Source organism: Odontesthes bonariensis, chromosome 13 (assembly GCF_027942865.1).
Source record: "Odontesthes bonariensis isolate fOdoBon6 chromosome 13, fOdoBon6.hap1, whole genome shotgun sequence".
Classification (NCBI taxonomy): domain Eukaryota; kingdom Metazoa; phylum Chordata; class Actinopteri; order Atheriniformes; family Atherinopsidae; genus Odontesthes; species Odontesthes bonariensis.
The window spans coordinates 20,129,898-20,150,741 of record NC_134518.1 but is presented as its reverse complement, the minus strand read 5'-3'; the positions used below and the strand labels follow the sequence as shown (position 1 = coordinate 20,150,741).

The 20,844-nt window shown below is 39.8% G+C and overlaps 1 protein-coding gene across 1 annotated transcript in view; it reads left to right on the top strand.

The window, feature by feature from the left end:
- The window catches only part of dock2 (dedicator of cytokinesis 2), a 94,614-nt gene that overhangs the window by 11,679 nt on the left and 62,091 nt on the right, over window positions 1-20,844 (top strand). Inside the window, exons 18-24 of the mRNA XM_075481438.1 lie at window positions 1,983-2,080; window positions 2,177-2,266; window positions 2,519-2,619; window positions 4,851-4,985; window positions 9,708-9,816; window positions 10,196-10,266; window positions 11,858-11,964. Coding sequence (XP_075337553.1) covers window positions 1,983-2,080; window positions 2,177-2,266; window positions 2,519-2,619; window positions 4,851-4,985; window positions 9,708-9,816; window positions 10,196-10,266; window positions 11,858-11,964 — 711 coding nt within the window. The remainder of the gene's footprint in view (window positions 1-1,982; window positions 2,081-2,176; window positions 2,267-2,518; window positions 2,620-4,850; window positions 4,986-9,707; window positions 9,817-10,195; window positions 10,267-11,857; window positions 11,965-20,844) is intronic.

Below are 20,844 nucleotides of genomic sequence, written 5' to 3'. Positions count from 1 at the left end.
AGTATGTGAATTAGTTTGATAATGTTTTGATAATTTCTTTAAAACTATGGTTTAAGGGCTGCACAGTGGTGTGATGGTTAGCACTGTCACCTCACAGCAAGAGGATTACTGGTTCGAATCCCTGCTCCACTCTCTATGCGGAGTTTGCACGTTCTCCCCATGAATGCCTGAGTTCTCTCTGGGTACTCAGCTCCCTCCCACTTGCATGTTTATTGGATTAAGCGGGTATAGAAAATGGATGCATGGATGGATTATGGTTTAATATTATGTAACTTGCTCCCATCTGCTGTGGCAGTAGAATCGGAGCCACTAACTCAAAGAAACCTTCACAAACTGTGATGGAAGGCTGGTAATATCTGGAGCCCTTGGACCTGATTGTCCAAGAAGAATGCGGCGCAAGGGGATTAGCATAAAGACCAATACTGCTCACCCGCTGCATAACATAATGTTGAAACAACAAAGTGTGTTCAGTCTGAGGCTTCTACAGCTCCGCTGCAACACAGAACAATGCAGCAGGTCATGTCTGCCTGCAGCAATAAGCATGCATCATGACAGCTTGAAATGATTATTGAGAAAAAAATACAGCAACATTATCATTTCATCATAACATTATACTTTTTTTTTTTTTATGGGTGTGTGTGGGTCCACTGTTAGTATGTATGGGTTTTATGAGAGGAATGTTGTTCACTCCGTCAGCCAGCCGCACAGGCAAGACACACTTTCAATGAGAAACACATCCACTGTGCATAATTGCACATTCACTCCAGACAGCGAGGAGCATCAGACGCAGGTGCAGTGCAACACCTGTTACTGAGGAAACCAGTCCATCACTGTAATGAATATTTTCCTGCAATATTAATCACCTTTACCACACGCATAAATTCACACAACACACACACGCCCACAGCCTCGCTAGCAAGCATGCTCATAGTGCTGTTAAGGGCCACCCTCCAGATGTGTGGCTTGGCATGACGTGTCAGAAATTGTTAGACAGGGAGAGTGGTGAGCTTGAAATGCAGGCCAGCCCCATAGAGACAGAGAAGTGTGTCCCGTGTCAAACTGTAGCAATATTAATGACTGAAGACAGAGATCTGAATAATCATTTGAAAGTCTCACAAACTGGAGGCATGGAGACTTAGCATGTGTCCGTCAGGGTTTATACAGGGTTGATGTGGCTCCCATGGTAGATCACATTAAAGATGTGCAGTTTTTGCTTCTAGAAAATAAAGCCAGTGTTCATTGACTTGAAAGAATTACAGCAAACCCGGCTGCAAAAAATTCTAAAGTCCATTTTTCCTGCAACCACTTATCTGCTTACTACAGCCATGATAGCGTAGCCCATACTACCATCCCCTGACAACACACACCTAGTTTCCTTGACTCAAATCAAATAATTGAAAAGCACCTGATGTTTTTTTTCCATTTAAAATTAAAAAAAAAAAAAAAAGCTTGCTACAGATTTGTTGACAGCTGGATAGAAACACAACTGCTGACCATTGGACAAATTCTCACTTGGGGGAATTATAGGTGTAAGATGTACTTTGTTCCTCATTACAAGTTAAAGATGAACCCCCAAAAACACAGAACTGAATGTAACATTTTTTAGGACTGTGATATATCTGTGTGTGTGTGTGTGTGTGTGTGTATGTATGTATATATGTGTGTGTGTGTGTATAATGCATGTAACTGCATATCTAAAACCACATTAATACTGTAACAATATGAAATGAATGAAGAATGAAGCTAATTGCTGTATATCTGAATTGTTGCCAGCTTCTTTTTTAGCACAATGGATGATTAAGGGATTTGTTATTTCAGTTCCTACTTTAATACATTAGAGATATTTGTCCAATTGTCCAATCAGCTGAGCTATAAATTTCTATTCGGTTAGCTTTGAGCAGCACCCTGACCAACCCAATACATGCAGTCACCATTATGCAGTTCATACACCTGAACAGAAAATACTCTGTCTCTCCCTTTAGTGGGCCTGTTGGGGCTGCTGAAATGGAGGACTCGACCTGAACTCCTCAAAGAAAACCTGGAGAAACTCAAAATCATTGATGGAGAGGAGGTGGTAAAGGTCAGTGTTGTAAATATAAATGTGAATGTGTGTGAGAGAGCGTGCTGGCATGACTACGTTCTCACTGACCCTTTTGCCTTGTCTGTATGTATGCAGTTTCTGCAGGACACCCTTGATGCCTTGTTCACCATCATGATGGAACACTCTCAGACGGATGACTACGACATCCTCGTGTTTGATGCCTTGGTAAGCGTGCAGCATGTTTGTTTACTGAGAAAATGTTTATGGATCTGAGTCTCTGTGTGTGCCCTGCCAACGCATACAGCGCATTTCTTAACAAGCTGTCTTGAGTCTAACATGTCTTATCTGCCATGTCTTTTTCAAAATAAGCAGGTCTGTCAGATGACTGTAAATAACATCTCATCTGCCTTGTAAATATTTGCTGCTATGTAAACATGTCACTGACTCTGCCTCACTATTCTCCCCTCTGTCTTGCAGATACATATCATCGGGCTGATTGCTGACAGAAAATTCCAGCATTTCAACACAGTTCTGGAGGCCTACATCAAGCAGCATTTCAGCGCCACACTGGCCTACAAGTAGGTTACATCCTGGGTTAGGAATCCTTTGCAGTATCAGATAAGGGTAATATGTGATGAGTGAAGGGTGGGAATAAAGCATGTGCATAAAATAAAACAGTTAGAATAAAGCAGTTTATTAGTTAATTCCTTGTGTTGTCTTTAGAAATTTGCAAAGTGTGCCTCTTCACAGAGTCAATCCACTAACTGTAAGTCCAGTAACTTAGGTTGTATGAGTATGTGTAGCGCTCTTACACCCATGGTACAGGTGTCTGAGCTTTGTTATTTCCTTTTTCTTTAATGATCCTTCTTTCTGTTATTCCCCTGACCTCAGGATCTCTGTAATAAATGTCAAGAATGAGAACTAAAGAAAGGACAGTCTGAGTCATTGGATTGCCCTTTGGAGCGTTGACCCAGATTAGAATATGGTTCTATATTGACTGTATGCTTCTTCATTTATGTTCATTTCATCTCATTTGACTCGATGGGTACAAGTGAAAACTTTTGTTTGATTGCTCAAGCTCCAGTTGGAAAATTGAAAATGTGTCTGCACATACACGATATTGCCAAAAGTATTCACTCACTCATCCAAATAATTAAATTCGGTGTTCCAATCACTTCCATGGCCACAGCTGTATAAATTCAAGCACCTTGGCATGCAGACCGCTTCTGCAAACATTTGTGAAAGAGTTGCTCTGAGGAGCTCAGTGAATTCCAGCGTGGTACCGTGATAGGATGCCAACTGTGCAACAAGTCCAGTTGTGAAATTACCTCGCTACTAAATATTTCACAGTCAGCTGCCAGTGGTATTATATCAAAGTGGAAGCAAAGTGGTAGGCCAGGTAAAAGGACAGCGGATGCTGAGGCGCATAGTGCGCAGAGGTCACCAACTTTCTGCAGAGTCGATCACTACAGACCTCCAAACTTCATGTGGCCTTCAGATTAGTTCAAGAACAGAGCGTGGAGAGCTTTATGGAATGGGTTTCCATGGTTGACAAAGCAAGGTCCATAAAGACATGGATGAGCGAGTTTGTTGTGGAAGAACTTGACTGGCCTGAGTCCTGATAGAACACCTTTGAATTAGAGCGGAGACTGCGAGCCAGGCCTTCTCGTCCAACATCAGTGTCTAACCTCACAAATGCGCTTCTGGAAGAATGGTAAAAAATTTCCATAAACACACTCCTAAACCTTGTGGCAAGCTTGCCCAGAAAAGTTTAAGCTTTTATAGCTGCAAAGGGCGGGCCGACGTCATATTAAACCCTATGGATTAAGGATGGGATGTCACCTAAGTTCATATGCGTGTAAAGGCGGATGAGCGAATACATTCGGCAATATAGTGTTTGTTGTACCCACCCTGCTCTTTTATTGCATTGCTTTATACATACTCCAACTGTTTCTATCACTGCTCTTTGCATTTTTTTGCCCAATTATCCCCACCCTTCTTCTCCCCTCCCCGCAGCACTTCTTTTTTTTCTCTACTCCTTGTATTTAAGTATCTCCACATCATCTCTCCATCCTTCCCCTGCTTGTGTACTGGTACTCACCCTCTTTAAGAGGGTCACTGCAGCTTATTGCCTGTCAGCTCAGAGGCAGTTATGTAAAACGCTTTAACTCCCGCTCACAACACTTTAAACTGCTTTAAAAAAAAATAAATCCTCCTTTGCTTGCCTCAAGGCCAAGCATCTAAAATAAACTACCAAGAACTAAATGGTTATGACGGATTAAATTTTTGGGTTGGATTGTTTTAAACAGATTTACACTGGTCAGTGGGTGATCCCCATTTGCCATTTCATGGGAATGGAGCTGTCTCAAAACCGAACCTTTTGACCTCTGTATGTTTTATCAATATGCCGGTATTGTATGCCGCTGAAACCATGCAAATGGGGCTGTGTAATGTTGGTAGGTCATAAATTTAGAGTAAACTCTGAGCCATCCGCCCATCTCTCAAGCTGCGTCTGATAGAGAGTGAGTCTGATAGGTACGTCAGATGAGGTGTGAAGTGCTCTTTGGCGGTTATTCCACAACTACTGCCCTGCCAGTCAATCTCCTCTCGCTCCTTTGCTCTGGCTCTGCTGCACTTTGTCTTTCTGCTCCATGGAAGTGAAAAATGGAGTTAGTGATTCACTTTCCAGCCTGTACGACATCAGGAAAGAAATGAGAATTCTGTTTGAATGCTTCTGATTTATCACCATCTTCCTTTCTTTGCTCTCCACCCCCCCTCCCTTTTTTTTCACTGCATCATTCTCTCTCAGGAAGCTAATGTCAGTGTTGAAGAGGTATCTAGATGTGTCCAGCCGAGGAGAACAGTGTGAGCCCATCCTCCGAACCCTCAAAGCCCTTGAGTACATCTTCAAGTTCATTGTTCGTTCACGCATGCTCTATTCCCAGTAAGTGTATAGTTTTTTTTATTTATTTTCACGTCAAATGATCTTTTCGATGAAAATGTAGTTTTGGGATTTTCAACGCTGCAAATAAAAATTGTTGAAGGTGCACAGAACCCTCTGATTCTGCATTGCTAAAGTAATCGTTGTTGGCAGCTCTGTGAGAAGAGGCTGCTGATAACAGCACTAACGGTGCTAATAAGTACTGATGATGGAGTGCAACAACTAAATGAGAGCTAATGTCAGGACACGATTGCTGAATTGGCAGCTAACATGGTTCCAGCAGGATAGGCGCCCACTGCGCTGAGAAATCTACCACCCTTACACCATATGATGAGTGTAAACACCATTTAGAAGTCGTGTAAAAGGGGCCCTGACAGATCTCACTCATGATCCACAAGTGTGGGAGGAGCCTTGTCTGGAATAATGTTTGTTCATACAGTATACCCAGGGTCAGCACCCGTGTATTTGCAGTTGTACAATCCCAGTTCCAAAGTGCTTGAAGCGTTGTGTAAAATGAAATCAAAAACAGAATGCAATGATTTGCAAATCTCATAAACCAATGTTTTATTCACAATAGAAGACAGAAAACATATCTAAGATTAAAAGTTAGACACTTTACCGGTTCATGATAGATAGCAGTTCATTTTTAATTTGATGGCAGCATCACATCTCCAAGAAGTTGAGATAAGGCCATGTTTCCCACCGTGGAGCATCCCCTCTGCCACAACTGAGCTCTGATAACAAGCTGGATGTTCCCCTCTTCAGTCTTGAGGGTGCGGCATGCATGGTTTCCAAAAAAGAATGGTGAATTTGTCTGACCACAGTACATTTTAAATGAGCTTCGGCCCAGAGAAGATGAATTTGAGATGATGATTTTCATTAAATAGTAATATGTCTTGCAATAAACATTTGATATGTTTCCTTTTTTCTGTTGTAAAAAAAAATTTTTTTTAATGAGATTTGCAAATCATAGCATTTTGATTTATTTACATTTTACACAACATCCCAACCATCTCTAAATAGGAGTTGCAAAATGTAGTTTTTGGTGGATCCCATTTTATTTGGTTTATTAAAGGGATAGTTCGCCTCTTTTGACATGAAGCTGTATGACATCCCATATTAGCAATATTATTTATGAACATTGACTTACCCCCTGCTGCGTCCTGTGAGCTGAGTTCCAGCCTAGTTTTGGCTTTGATGAAGGTAGTCCGGCTAGTTTGCTAGGGTCCCGAAAATAAAGCGTCTTGCTTCTCAAAACAATATGCGTTCAAAAGAGTAATACATTTGCATCAGAAAATCCTCCCTCCAGAAAAAGTCAGACCTCACATCGCTATTTTTGCCTCCCTTCATATCAATGCGTACAGCCACCTAGCTATAGCCACACCTGTTACGGTGTTTACTGCTCGGAAGCAGGGGACTGCTCGGTCGGCACTTCGGTCTGCACAGTTTACACAGCCCGTATTGATATGAAGGTAGTCCGGCTAGCAAACTAGCCGGACTACCTTCGTCAACACCAAAACGAGGCTGGAACTCGGCTCACAGGACACAGCAGGGGGTAAGTCAATGTTCATGAATGATATTGCTAATATGGGATGTCATACAGCTTCATGTCAAAGGAGGCGAACTATCCCTTTAAGTCAGAAGTTGCGCTACAATGAATGCATTAGTGCTAAGAATGAATATGCAAATGAGGCTAGGTAAAAGAAAATATGACCATCAGATTTGGGTTTCATCAAATTCCATGAAAAAGTGGCTTAGCATCCCTCACTTTAAAAAGAGGGGATTTGTTTTTTAGAGAGTGCTCGTTTATTTGCATTAGTATGAACACATACATTTCCTTGTGCTTTATGTAAACATGAAGGCATATGGGGGAACACACACTTCTGTTTACATGTCATTGTGTATGTTTTCGTGCATCACATTAACCTTCCCGTTCCCTCTGATTGACTGAGTCTCAGTTGGCAGCCTCCCTGGATGTCTCAAAGCGATAAACCTTACTCTGCTTTTTTTCTGTTTTTCTCCCTTCTGTCTGTTGTCTCCCATATACATGATGCAGACAAGTTAAGCTTCCTCTGATGTAAAGATTTCATTCTCTATTAATTTTTCTGTGGTTTAAGGACGGGTAAGGCCAATAGGTAATCTGGTATTCAAGGAGCACTCGCAATCATTAGTGGTTAAGTTGAAGGCATTGAAGATTTATGGCCTGTCAAAATGGCTTCGTGCTCATGCAAAAACTACAAAGAATGTGGGATGTTTACTTCAAGTATATATACGGCACAACTATATCAGATTTAGTTATTTTCTTCTCCTCATTTTTTGCCCTTCATGTCTATAGCTTTGACCCCTCCTGTCCAGTCTAGATCCTCATGAACTGTGTTCTATATTCCCCCTTTGTGTTACTTGCTCCCTGTTGTCCCACTTCCCGTTTCTCCATTTTTAAAACATTTCAGTGAAAACAGATTTAATTTGTCTTGTGAAATTAAGAAAAAAAAAAGAAATGTTTTCTAAACCGAAAACTGTTTTTGTTATTAATTTTATAATTAATTGACTATAGCCATAGTGGTAAGTCATATTATCACGATGACTTGTAATATGATTATGTAATCTTTTTTCTTTACCACAATAGTTGAGTGTTTTACATTATGTTATATTCTTATAATGACATCTAATGATTTCATGACCTATTTTTAATTTCTATTTGAATTAGGAAAAGTTGCTCATGATGACACAAAACTCAAAACACACAAGTGCATACTTTGCTCAATCCTTTACATAGAAATACCGATCTTTGCCGACTCGTTTTTAAATTTTTTAATTTTAAAGAATTCCAACCATTTTACTATTCTACTGTTCAGCCCATGGTGTATGACTGCATAAATGCACTTGGATACAACACTTAATGTACTCTTATGTGCCTTATGACAAAATCTCGCTTATTGGTCACAGAAAAGGCATTGAGTAGAGACATTTTGTTTTGTCACTAGTTTTATGTCACTATTTCAGTTTGTGCCATTGTTTGTCAGGAACTGAGGGGGCGATGCTGAAAGCATCAGCATTTTTTTGGCAAAAAAAACCCCAAAACACTTCTTTTGGATGTTCCTTTAAAGTTTTTGCTATCTGTACCATATGATTGTGAACGTATACTGATGTAACCTGTAACTGTATTTGTCAGCAGAGGCATACAACCACAAGCCGGTTATTCTAGTTTTCATGTTGTTTTGAAAACTCTTAAAGCAGTAATGCATTTCAATAGCTTTTGGTTCATGGATCACTTATTTGCATATCCTTGTTTACACAATATCTGCATTTCAAATTTGACCCGACGTGATGCTGCCTAATTGCAGCATTGAACACTTTCAAAAACCGAACAAGAAGCTAACCGAAATTATGTTCCATGTGGGTGTCGTTTGTGGCTCATTTGCTAAGACAAAGATTTCGTAACTTATGGGGAAATGTTTGGAGATGCCATGTCCTGCCTTTTTTTTTTTTCTTTCACCCACAGTCACAGGCAATTGAGCTCTACCTCCTGCCTTTATTTCTAACACTCATCCTTAGTGTCCCTTAACCTGCTCTTTTTCAACCCTTTATACCTCCCTCTTTTCCACCTGCAGGTTTGCATTTATATTGAGCATCACGCTCTGTTAGTGTAAAGTGAAAAGTTGTACCAACAGTTTTGAGTTATCATTTAGAAGACACAACCAGTTGATTCAAGTGTATATGTCTGGAGAAAGTGCACAACTGACTGTGATCGCATTAAGACTGTCCCTGATGTATGTTTGTATCTCTCTAGGCTCATCCTTAAACACAGACAGGGCTTTAGGATTAAGCAGAGGAGTGCTTCTGTAATCATAACTATACTCTGCAAAGAGCCCAGTGATAAAACCTCTGCGTGTTACTGTGCGCCTAATCTCTTCCTCCACCCTAAATTCGCTGTGTGCCACATACTGTACTAATCCATCTCCCCGGCACTTACAATTGTAATAGACGAATGCACAACTGAGTCACACGAAGATAGTTAGGAAAGGGGTGAGGGTGGGGCAGTGGGATAGAGACATGGGTGACAGTAACATTTGGAAAGCATGGAGGAAGTGGGATTTAATGGGTTTGTGTGGGTTTTTGAATGCAAAGGGAATACCCACAACAAAGATAACCCAGTCTTTTTGTTTAGTTAGCTGATGTTGTGACTACAGCAGTCAGTGTCTGTCAGTATTTAGTGTAGCCTTTGAAGCATGATATCGTGTAAACCTAATACTATATTAGTTACTCTCTGTGATCAAATTTACTGTACTGAATTAGAAGTTTGCTGTAGCCCCAGTGTAGGATTATAATAATTTAAGGAAGTATGATGCTGGTGACCCATTTCAATACAAGCACAAAAGTTTAGATATATATTCAGTTGTTGCTAGGTTACTGAGTCAGTGCTAATATAGATGCCTCTCACTCCAGAAGCCATTGTCTCCACCCTCGAATCAGCTCTTATCATGAACTAAAACAAGAACTGCAAGATTATATATATCCTTCTGAAGTTACTGGTTGTTCTCAGAAATAGTTGGATGCTTTAAATCCAGAAAATAAAATCTGTAATTATCGTACAATTGACTTCGACTGTTATCGTTCCATCCTCCTTGCCAGACATGATATGTCATGTATTCTGGAATTCCGTCATGCACTCTGCCTGTCTGTCATATTCAGTTTTTCATGTTGAATTATCTTTTGCCCTCCTAGACTCTACGAGGGGAAGGAACAGGGTGAGTTTGAGGAGTCGCTAAGGAGGCTTTTCGAGTCCATCAACAGCTTGATGAGAACAGACTACACCACCACACTTTTGCTCAGGGTAATCCCATTTATCCACCTTTTATGCACACTTCCCCAACTAGCTTTTCTCTTTGCATTATCTTCCCATTCTTCTATTCTTTATCCTCCTCATCCCTTCTCCACTTTCTCTGTTTTCTGTCTCATCTTCATCTCATCTTCCCACTTCTGTTATCTGATTCTGACTACATCAGTTTTCTGCTTTTTGGCTACTTACACCCAAACAGACATTCAGACATATCCTGTGGCAAAATGTTAGAAACAGTGAAGCCACCCCTTGAAAAATGAGATGGATCATTGTGAGGATAATCTGTTTGATGATAAAGTCACCTTCCGCAGGTCCACATGTTTAAGGCAGCAGTTTTCACAGTGCTTCTTGTTGTGTGGGTGTGTGCCATCAGGTTGCTGCTCTGAAGTACCTGCCAACGGTCCTGCGCGATGTTGAGAAAGTATTTGATGCCAAACTCCTGAGGTAAGCTTATTCTTATAAAAGAAAAACATACAGAGGCACACTCACTAGCACATTTTCCTTAATGTCATTCAGGTGCATTGGCAGAGGGGATGTATAGGAGCCGTTTGAGTTTTCCTCCTGTCTTTGTTCAGTGACCCTTATTCTTCTGCTTTTCCTTCTTCACCAGGTGATAAAAATCTCATCAAACTGCCATAGAGACAGGGGAAAAACACTCACGCTCACTCCCTGAGTAAAATTCCAATGTTACCAAAACCATCAAGCAAAAATCTCTCTTTTCCTCTCAGACTCCTTAACAACAAAACCATTTGAAGTAGATCACTTAACCTCCCCTTGACCCACGATTAAAAATGCTCTGTTCTTTATAGCCCAAGAAATTACACAAGTACACATACCACTTAAGCTACTAGATATTTTTGTTTTTATTTTTATTATTCCTTTCCAGATTCTGAATTTCAAGCATTCTTATATGTCGTCTTGCAGTTCTACAAACTGGTATTTACCAGTTGTTCTCAGAACACTTAATGGAAAAATGTAGTTTTCTTGAATTTCTGCATTCAATTTTAGACAGATTCTCATAATGAATGGATCTGTCACCTGTGTGTGCTTATGTGTGTCCATTTATGTGTTTGTAGATTATCTTTATCTGCCTCATTAGCCTCCTCTTTGTTTGTTTTTTTAACACCTTTCTCATATAACACGGAGAAATACACACAGCTGTAAATGATACGGAGACGCTGAGTGGCAGAGTTAAATATTTTATATAAATATTTCATCTTTTTTTATTCATTTTGTCTTTCTTTCTCTTCGACACATATTCACTCACCCCTTATTGTCCTCAGCGCTTCTTTACACTCTAAGGTACCCACTGCATTCTTTATAAGAATTGCGTGTGAATAACAATCACAGTGCAGTAGGTGGACATCAAAGTGTTCTCATCTCCTGCATCCTTACATTCCAACACTTTGGAAACTCACCTGTGGTGAAATCAATGGAGTGGCGTGTTCACAAAGATTTTGTCAGATGCACACGTGTTTTGTTGGCTCTGTCCTTTGCATGTCCATAGGTTACAGGCTGACATTTTGGATTTTAATTAGAATCAGCTCAGATGATTGGTGGGCCTGATAAGGCTGCACTGAGCTTCTGTGTCCCAGCGTGTCCTCATGTCGACTTACGCACATGAAAAGGCAAACAAACCTTTTCCGTTACACAGCAGTTCAAAAAGGAGACAAAAAATTAAGACAGAGTTTGCCTTTCAGCATATGCAGCATACGTTGCTCAGCTCGTGTTTCTGGTTTGTGTTTTTTCTCTGTTATACAGATGTTTAAGTTAGTGATTGCAAATCTTTTTAACTCTAAAGGTGAGATGTTTACAGCTGGACTAAAGAGATACTCTTCTCTTTATTCCCTTCTGCAGTGCATTGTGTAAAGGACCAAGGAGATTTTGGTTATAATAATTCAGAACATTGATAATAATGTGTAGAAAATTCTTGATACTTATTTTCTGTAATTATTTGTCAAGAAAACAACCTCTGTAACCTAAATTGCCTGTCATTCATCACAATTTCTAATCACTTTTTTTTTTCTCTCTGTAGTCAGCTGCTGCATGACTTTTATTCCTGCATCCCACCTGAGAAACTCCAGAAACAGAAGGTGGCCTCTATGACTGAAATTGTCAGCAGCCAACTCTTCCAGAAACAAGGTAAGTTATTCTTTTTTTGCCAGATACAGGCCTCTGCATGAGCTATTGTACGAGCCAACAGCATAATTAATTAAGTGTCAAAAACCAATCACAGGTTTTCACAGGATCCAACCATTTGGATTCTCACATAAAGTTGAAGATTACATCAAAATAACTGTTAAACATTGCATAATTCCTGCAGGACTGAAAAGACAACTTGTCCCTCTCTGCCTTTTGACGAGTACGAGTGCTTTCTGCTCAGTAGGCTTTATCTTGATAACACTAAAAGGGTAATGTTCCATTGTCTTTTGGGACAATCCAGCCAAGCTTTGTTGAATAAAGCCTTAGCCATATAGTTAAAGGATATTTTGGTGTGCATATAAATAGTTTAAAGCAACTGCTTTACTGTAATTTTGAATATTTAATTTGTCTTAATGTTGCTGTTTTAACTAGTTTTGAAGATGTACGGAGAAGCTTAATTTAGAATTGTCTGCTGGCTGCTACAACTACTATCTATTGTTGGGCTTAGTTTGGTCAAAGTTCTTTCCCTCACGATCCCTTTTATATATGATGAATATAGACATTTTATGTTAATGTTATAACGTACAGTTTCAGTGCTGTTTGAGTCACAGACACTCTTATTACAATCAGTGCAATGGGCCCCAGTCACATTCCATCTTATTACAATCAGTCCAAGTAGCACTGATTAATGTACTCCTTCCACTGACGGTAAAGGTCACCTAAAGTCCCCGTTGCTGAGATAAACAAGTCTGTGTTTAGGTAAGTGCTATTTTAACCTCAAGATAGTTTCATTAGTTTATCTGACCTTAACTTATATCTGACTTTCCGACATTTTCCTTCCAGCCTCAAACTGTCCATTAACTTGGGTACTTTGTTCATGCCTTAGTAGGTGTTGGTAGTGAATATGGAAAAAGATTAAGACCAGCCATTTTAATATCGTGGGTGATACCTGCCATCTGATGAGGCTTTTGCCTGCAGATTCCATCCATCCATCCATAATTATTTTAAGAATTTTTTTTACCCGCTTTATCCAATTCAGTCACAGTGTGGCTGCAACCTATTCCAGCTAAGATTCCGTCTCAGTCCCTGCTGTTCCAGATTAGGTTTGACACTTAATCTAATTGAGATGCATTTTAGCATTGGGATGCTAATCAGTGGGCATGCATGCTACGGTGCTATTTGTTCAGCAGACTGAATTTGTGCAGCAGGGCTGAATTACATATTTATGATAGTTAATGGCCCCCGTGTCCCATCATCGCACAGTAATGCATATTTAATATCCGTACCTGTCTGTGTAAGTAGACCTACGAAGCTCAATGTTAAGGGAAAAATATCAAGGCACTGACACTGACACTCCAATGTTGGAGCAGTTACATGATCGAAGGGGATTGTGTTTGTCCATGTGTGTCCCTGTGGAACAGGGGATCAGTTTCTTGGTCAGATTTGACCGAGTGGGAATGTACAGACAACAAAACTGTTAAGTGTTTTGATTTGGTTTTGCGTGTGAAAGTAAACAGAAGGACAACAGTATGTTGGATAAGTGGATTTTTAATCCTCCATGTGCACAATGTATATGTAACCTTTTCTTGTTTTGTTATTCACACTCCTCGAAAAACCACTGGGCGCATAATGAGCAGCATACGTTTGTTCCACAGTTTCTACCCTCACATACTGCCACTAAAATATTTTCTCGCCACAGAGAGTGTTGTTTACTGCAAACTACTTTGGCAGAATTTTTCTGCAGAAAACACACACTGGATGAAACTTGATCCAAATTATTCTGCAGCTTTCTGAAACAAATATCAGCATATTTGGTGAAAGCCAGAATAATGCAAGCCCTTAAATGCACTTTAGTATGTTAAATCATTGAAATACATTTAAGTAATGTTGCTCTTCTGCAGTTGTTTAGTACACGAGCAGGTGCTATTTCTGTAATAACGTCCAGTCACATGGTCTCTTGGATGTATGAATTGTTCGTCTTTTCCAGGTTTGAAAGAATTTTACATATGTGTGTCCACCTTACCAACTCTATTTTTCCATGTTCTTGGCTTTTCCATGACTGGTAGCATCCATGGGCTGTCTTTGAAAGGATTTGGACATCTTTTTGTCCTCTGTCAGTTATACTTGTTGGACTTATTCAGCATAGGCTCCTGGGATTAAAGGTATTGGCAAGCATGTAGTGTATCTACACACACAGTGTGCACACGGACATACTGGCACGCATGCATTGATAGACATGTGCAAACTGTCATGTGGGTTAATCTGGTTTTGAGACTAAATTAAATTTACAAGGCGCATTATGGCTCAATTTAGGCAAATTATTATTCCGTCGGGCAATCACTGTGACAGATTGAGAGCATCAACTCAGATGAAGGAAACAAAACAAAGTGAGATATCAAGGGGAGCAAGAACAGTGACAGTGGTATGAGTCATTTATTTTCTTTTTTCTTTTTCGCCCTCTCATGTCCCAAAGCTTGACCGATTTAGTCCATTAAAAACTGTGTTTTAGGACGTGTCCATTTCTCCTCCTCCATGTATACCATCCTTTCTTTGAAATATATCAAAATGATTATAGCAAACCCCATATGTATGTGAATAATCCTTTTGTAAAGGTAAGAGTCACAGATAGATGTAAGGATTGCCCATTATGCAGAAAACCAGAAGGAGCTAGCACAGTAAATGTATTTCTTAATGTTGTCAGAACACTCGGTATAAACGGCAGCAATCTCATTACTTCGCTTTAGTTTTACTGCCACACTTTGTAGAGTATTGTTCACACCCATGTCTGTATTTTCCTGAGGTGGTTACTTAACAGAGGCATGCCAGTGCTTGATGAATATGGATGAGTGATGCACCAAACAGTTATTATTGTCAGGATTTAATCAGCGCTGAGTGATCATGGTTGTCCCTACACTCTCAAACTAATCAGCAGTAGTGACAGGTTACTGTAGGCTCAGGTGGAAAGAATGTGGCTTCTTAGAGGGGTTTTAATCGACTAAATTATTGACATGTGACAAAGCAGGTTCTCGCCTTAAAAATAGATATACCTACTTTACTTCTTGTGACCAAATGTATGCATAAGTACAGAGTGTAAAGTAGTATATTTAAAAGGGTCAATAGGAAGGTAAGCAAGTGAATGCATGCATCGCAAATGCCTGCAATTATTATGATGTATTTCTATGCTTGGCCATTCTCGAAGCAGCTGCTTGAGCTGTAATTTCAAATCTGTCGACTTTACTGCAGCAAGCAGTGAGTGGGAATATGTGCGTGCAACAGGTTGCTGGTTGGGCAATTGAGCTCCCATCTGCCACATGCCTTGTCTGTAGTTATAGAGATAAATGAAGAGACTGACATGTGAATCAGAAAAAACAGCATAATAGTCTTATGACGGTCTCACTCAGGCTGTCTTAAAGTGTTTTTCTTAGTTCTGCCTCACTTTGCTGTCTATGAACTGACACATCTAAAATGTTTACACTTCTATTCTCTTTTTCTCCTCCTGTTTCCCTCTGTTTTTTTAAGCTGTGCTACATTATATTTGACTTTGTTACACGTTTTTGTTCACAGTAGACTTCATATCACGTTCACTACATTGCTCACAAACACTCGTCAAGAGTGATGGCGAGAGCTACAGAGCGTTATCAGTGTAAATGTAAATGAGTCCGAGCAGCGGCATTTGTGTATATAAATGTCTGTTAGGGTGTTTTACAGCAGATAAGCCATCTGCTGCATGAGAGTTTTAAATGTTGCTGTTCAAACTGACCCAAAATAACAGCACTTATTGTAGAGCTTTGGCTTGATAGCTTTAGAAGGTTAATGAGAGTGCGGGAGGCGGTGGCTGTCATTCAATCTCTGTAGAGATTGCAGTTTGGGAGGTTGGGAATGGACAAAACGAGGGATGGATGAGACTAATGGAGGAAAGTGAAAGGAGTTTAATCATTTTGGGAAATGCCTCTCTCTCACACCCTCCCTCCGTCTAATTTATATTCTGATGCCTGTGCCTGTGGGGGGATCTTAGCAGAAACTGAATGCAGACAAGGACGGCAGAGGGACACAGTGTATGAATACACTTACCCATAATTCATTTTGTACAGATGTAAGGATGTGTTAATGTTCAGTAATGTTGAGAGTAACATGACAGCGCCACGTTTTTTATCAGTAGCTACCATTGAATAGGGAAGCCAGTTTCTTAGGTTACAGCAATTTCTGCTTAAAGCTTGTCAGTCTCTCCCTGTTTGGACACATGGTTAATAGATAAGCTGTCAAAAAGGTGTTGCGGTGGATGAACTGGAGATACTCTAATGATATGATATGAACAGCTTCAGCCTTAGTGCGAGCCCCATTATTCAAAACAGGATTTAAAAACAAAGATCGGACGTAAGCTTGAATGGAGCCAGCAGCTTTGTGGCATAAGTTCTTAATTGGAGGACAATGGAAATAAATCTGCTGAACGGTCAAAGCACTGAGTTGGAGACCGCATAGCATTTATCTTCTAGTGATCAGTTTTCGTTTAATTGATCAGTGTAGTGGCAACAAATAGTAGCAACAGAATGATTGTTCAGTCTATTCACACAGAGGATGAAGCAAAAGAGAAAGGCAGAGATGAGTGGTGGCTATTAAAGGGTGACTCATCGATGGTGTCCAAGCTGGATGGAAAGAAAAATAATTCACCCTGTTAATGAAAACACAGGATTAAAAAAAAAAAGAATCTGAAAAAAACACTTAAGAGATTAGTGCTAGTATCATAAGTGTCTAGCGCTTGTTATCTTACCATGTCCTTGTTTGTGTGGTTAATTGGCACAAATATAGAACTCTGTGTGGAGTGAGCAGCGATTAACCCATGCTGTGTATAATGCATATATGTTTTTGAATATTTTTTGTGTTTGTGTGTATGTTTTCAGAGAAAAATACATTCAACATATGTTAGAATCAAGAAAGCATCCTTTGATGTGACTGTGTTTACTTTGGTTTTGCTTGTAGCATTTGGTTTACCAGGTCCTAACCAGCATCTGTCATGTCTGTTAGTTTAGTTAGGTTTTAAGTTCCTGGTTAGTCTTTATCCGAACGTTATTGGTTGCATCCGGGTCCGGGTCCTCCTTCTCCACGCCACAACCACAACCCACTATGACAGAAGGATCTGGGAATGTGCATGAGAAAACCTGGAAACCAAATACTGAGGAGGGTGATTGGTTATGGAGTGCAGCTGAGGGGAGAAACACAGGTGACGTGAGTGCAGCTGATGGCAGAGCAAGAGAAACTAAGGAAAACATGGCAAAAAACTAAAGAATAACCAGAAACTTAATACCTATCAGACATGACAGTATCAAAGCAAAAATAAAAAAAAGTGAAAACAGTGACAAATGCCCTAGTTGACACTTTATATCATCGTCATCATTTACCTATGTAAAGTCAATTTTATGTAAAGATAAAAAGATGCTCCACATTTTTTTACGAAGAACAAAAAAAGATTGTTCTCAAAAATGTTATCATGTTTTTACGAGTCATGCTTGCTGAATTGGAGTGGATGAGCAAGCACAGTCTAAATATAAACAGAGAAAAAAATGTATGGCCTCAAATTCAAAATGAGGTTTAAAGACGAAGCAAGGGAAGAAGTAAGAAAGAAGGGAGGTTACAAATGAAAAATGGAAGGAGAGTGGATGATAGGGAACACCCACAGGGACATGAGAAAGACATTTAGTCATCACCAAGCAAGGCGATAGTTGGCATCGCCCCAGCTCCCTTTCATTTCACAAGATTTACTTGTCGTTGCGCCTCTGAACCTCCTCATTATCGTCTTTTCTATCACTTTATCTTCCCGACAGCACAGAACTGCATCCAAAGGAGGGAAGAGACGGGGATGGAGAGACAGTGGAGAAAATCTCTGATTTACATAGCTCTCAGAAACTGATATTGCATCTCATTATCGTGTGCTGTAGTTTATTGTGTTTGGCTGTCAAATGAAAAAAAAAAAAAAAAAAAAAAAAAAGGAACAGAGAAGAGATGAGCTGGCTGCTGAGCCATCAAAGCTGCTCCCTGTGTGGCGGCATGCCAGCGCCTTTCTGCTGTCACAAACTTGGGGAACCAAAACACTCAACCACATTTTCACACAGGCACAAAGAGATTCAAGCGCTTACGCATCACATAGCAGCAAAGCACCGAATCAGATACAAATTCATACGTGGACACACAAACATACACTGGTATTAATAATCACCAGCTGGGATTAGGGCACACAATAGAATAAGAATGATATTTTGATTTAAATACAGATGCGTTTTTGACGCTGTGTTGTGTGTCAGCACATTTGTTTAAATAACTGCAAACTGATCTGTGCAGATATATGCACACGGGTCAGCAGGTTGTAGAAACACACACATTTTCACACACACAGACCTTGATTTCCATGTACTTTTCAGTGCCTGTTGGCAAAGCTTTCTGGCACTGCGTGGCTGAATTGATTTGTTGCACTGTTGCATCACAGGCAGAATCCCAAAACATTCAACTAAATCACATCTGGAACATAGAAACAGAGGTGTGTGAGGGAAAGTGCAGTCATAAGTGAAATCACTAATGCTAGTTTTAGTCGGAGGCATGTGTTTGTATGTAAAAATTGTTCTTTTCCATTTAAAGCTCCTTTGAAATGCATGTCAATTTCCATTTTGCATGTGTTAGCATATGCTTCATATTGCTTTAAATGGGGACAAAATGCACCTACTGGAAATATGTTGCATCAGTTTGAATTCCTTCTTTTTATCCATGTGTTTGGTGCCTTTTGCACAGTTTCTCCTCCCCTAACTCTCCCCTGCCACTGCCCCTCTTGCCTTAAGTTGAGCCTTTCAGACAGCATCTCCTTTTAGCCTGCTTCATTACAAAGCAGCTGCTAGCAACCCTCTGCAAAAATGGTTTAACTTTATAGGATTAGGGGTTAAACTATGCCAGATCTTACGAAGGATGTGAAATAGCCTAAAAGGAAGCTCTTTCTGAAAAATGCGGGCTAGAGCAGATGCAGGGACATAGCCCATGTTGTGCTATTCCACAATATTTCATTTGAATGATGTTGCTACTGAAAGTAAAGTGATAATGCACTCAAAAGTAATGCTCCAGATGGAATTCATGTTTTATTTATCCTGACTTAACCTCCACCAATTGTACGCATTTTTTTTCATGATACTGTGCAGGTGGATTTTTTGCAAGCATCTTTGAAAATTATCCACCCTTCCCCTGAGAATTCAGGCTGTTCCACTAACTCCTGTCTGGTGTAATCCCAAACTAACTTGATGATGGTGAGCTCAGGACTCCATGGGAGTGATACCATCTGTCGTTCTTCTTGCCTCTAAAGCAATATCTTTAAAACTGTGGCTTTATATTTAGGGTTGTTGTCATGCAGTGAGATTCATATGGGAAAGATCAGACACCCCTTGATTGTATTGCATAATGGATAGGAGTTCACTAAAACCCTTATTGTACTTTATACAAACCTTGTCATTTGGATGAATTATTGCTGATACATTCACTTAAAAAGTTAGAGAAATTAATTTGACCTGAACGGCTTTGCTGGAGAAGCTAAATTATGATGGACAGAGCCGCACTAAATGACAGGCGAGGGAATGTATATAAGCAGAACAGAGGAGCACAGTGTATGAACAAATGTAATTTTTCAAGTTACAGCAACATATAATCCTTTGAGTGTTGAAACTTAATGATCTCCTTTGGGGAAACTGGGCTCTTTCACAGCGGCAGTGATAAAAGTGGAAGTGGCTGGCATTGAAGGTAATCCAATAAATAACTGCAAAAGAATAGTAGATTGAAGATGATACAATAACATATTGTGACTTGAGATTTACAGCTTAATTGTGCTTATCCCGTTATTCAGTGCGTATACCGTGACTGAAAATGTTTAGGAGGTCAGTTATAGAGGAAAACATGGAAGTCAAACAGAAAGAGATTTCATTATACAGAAAGGACTAGGGGTCTCATAGAAAAGTATGAATTAAAAGAAGTGAAGTAAAATATCAGGGAAAGTCACCAAAACCAGTAGAATTGTACAAACCTATTTTACAAAGAAACTATAGCTGCGTGTACGGTGTTGACAAAAACAGAATACCAGCATTGGAAGGCAAGGCAAGGCATCTTAATTTATATAGCCCATTTCATACCACAGGCAACTCAATGTGCTTTACATAAAGACAAGGCATTTAAAAGAACAGCATAAAACAGCATAAAAACAAGCATTTAAAGAGAATAAAAAAATAGAATAAAAATTAAAATACAGTTAAAAGCAATCAAAGAAGAGGGGAAAAAGAAAAATATAAAGTCAACCATAAGCACACCGAAAGAGAAATGTTTTTAACCTGGATTTAGAAGTGCTTACAGTTGGGGCTGATTTCAGTTCTGCTGGTAGTTTGTTCCAGTTGTGTGCAGCATAACAGCTAAAAGCTGCTTCACCGTGTCTAGTTTGAACTCTGGGCTCCACTATCTGACCTGAGTCAGCAGATCTCAGAGCTCTACTGGGTTTATACTCTGCTAGCATGTAATTCATGTATTCTGGACCTAAACCGTTCCGTGATTTGTAGACGAGTAGCAGAACTTTAAAATTTATTCTGTATCTGACCGGGAGCCGATGTAAAGACTTGAGAACTGGGGTGATGTGATGTGATCTCTTTGTTCTGATTAAAACTCGGGCTGCAGCGTTCTGAATGAGCTGCAGCTGTTTGAAACTCTTTTGGGGGAGTCCAGTCAGAAGGCCGTTACAGTAGTCAAGTCTGTTGGAGATGAAAGCATGAATCAGCTTCTCCTGATCTGTTTGGGACATGAAACCCTTAATTCTGGATATGTTCTTAAGTTGATAAAAGGCTGATTTGGTGACTGATTTGATATGATTGT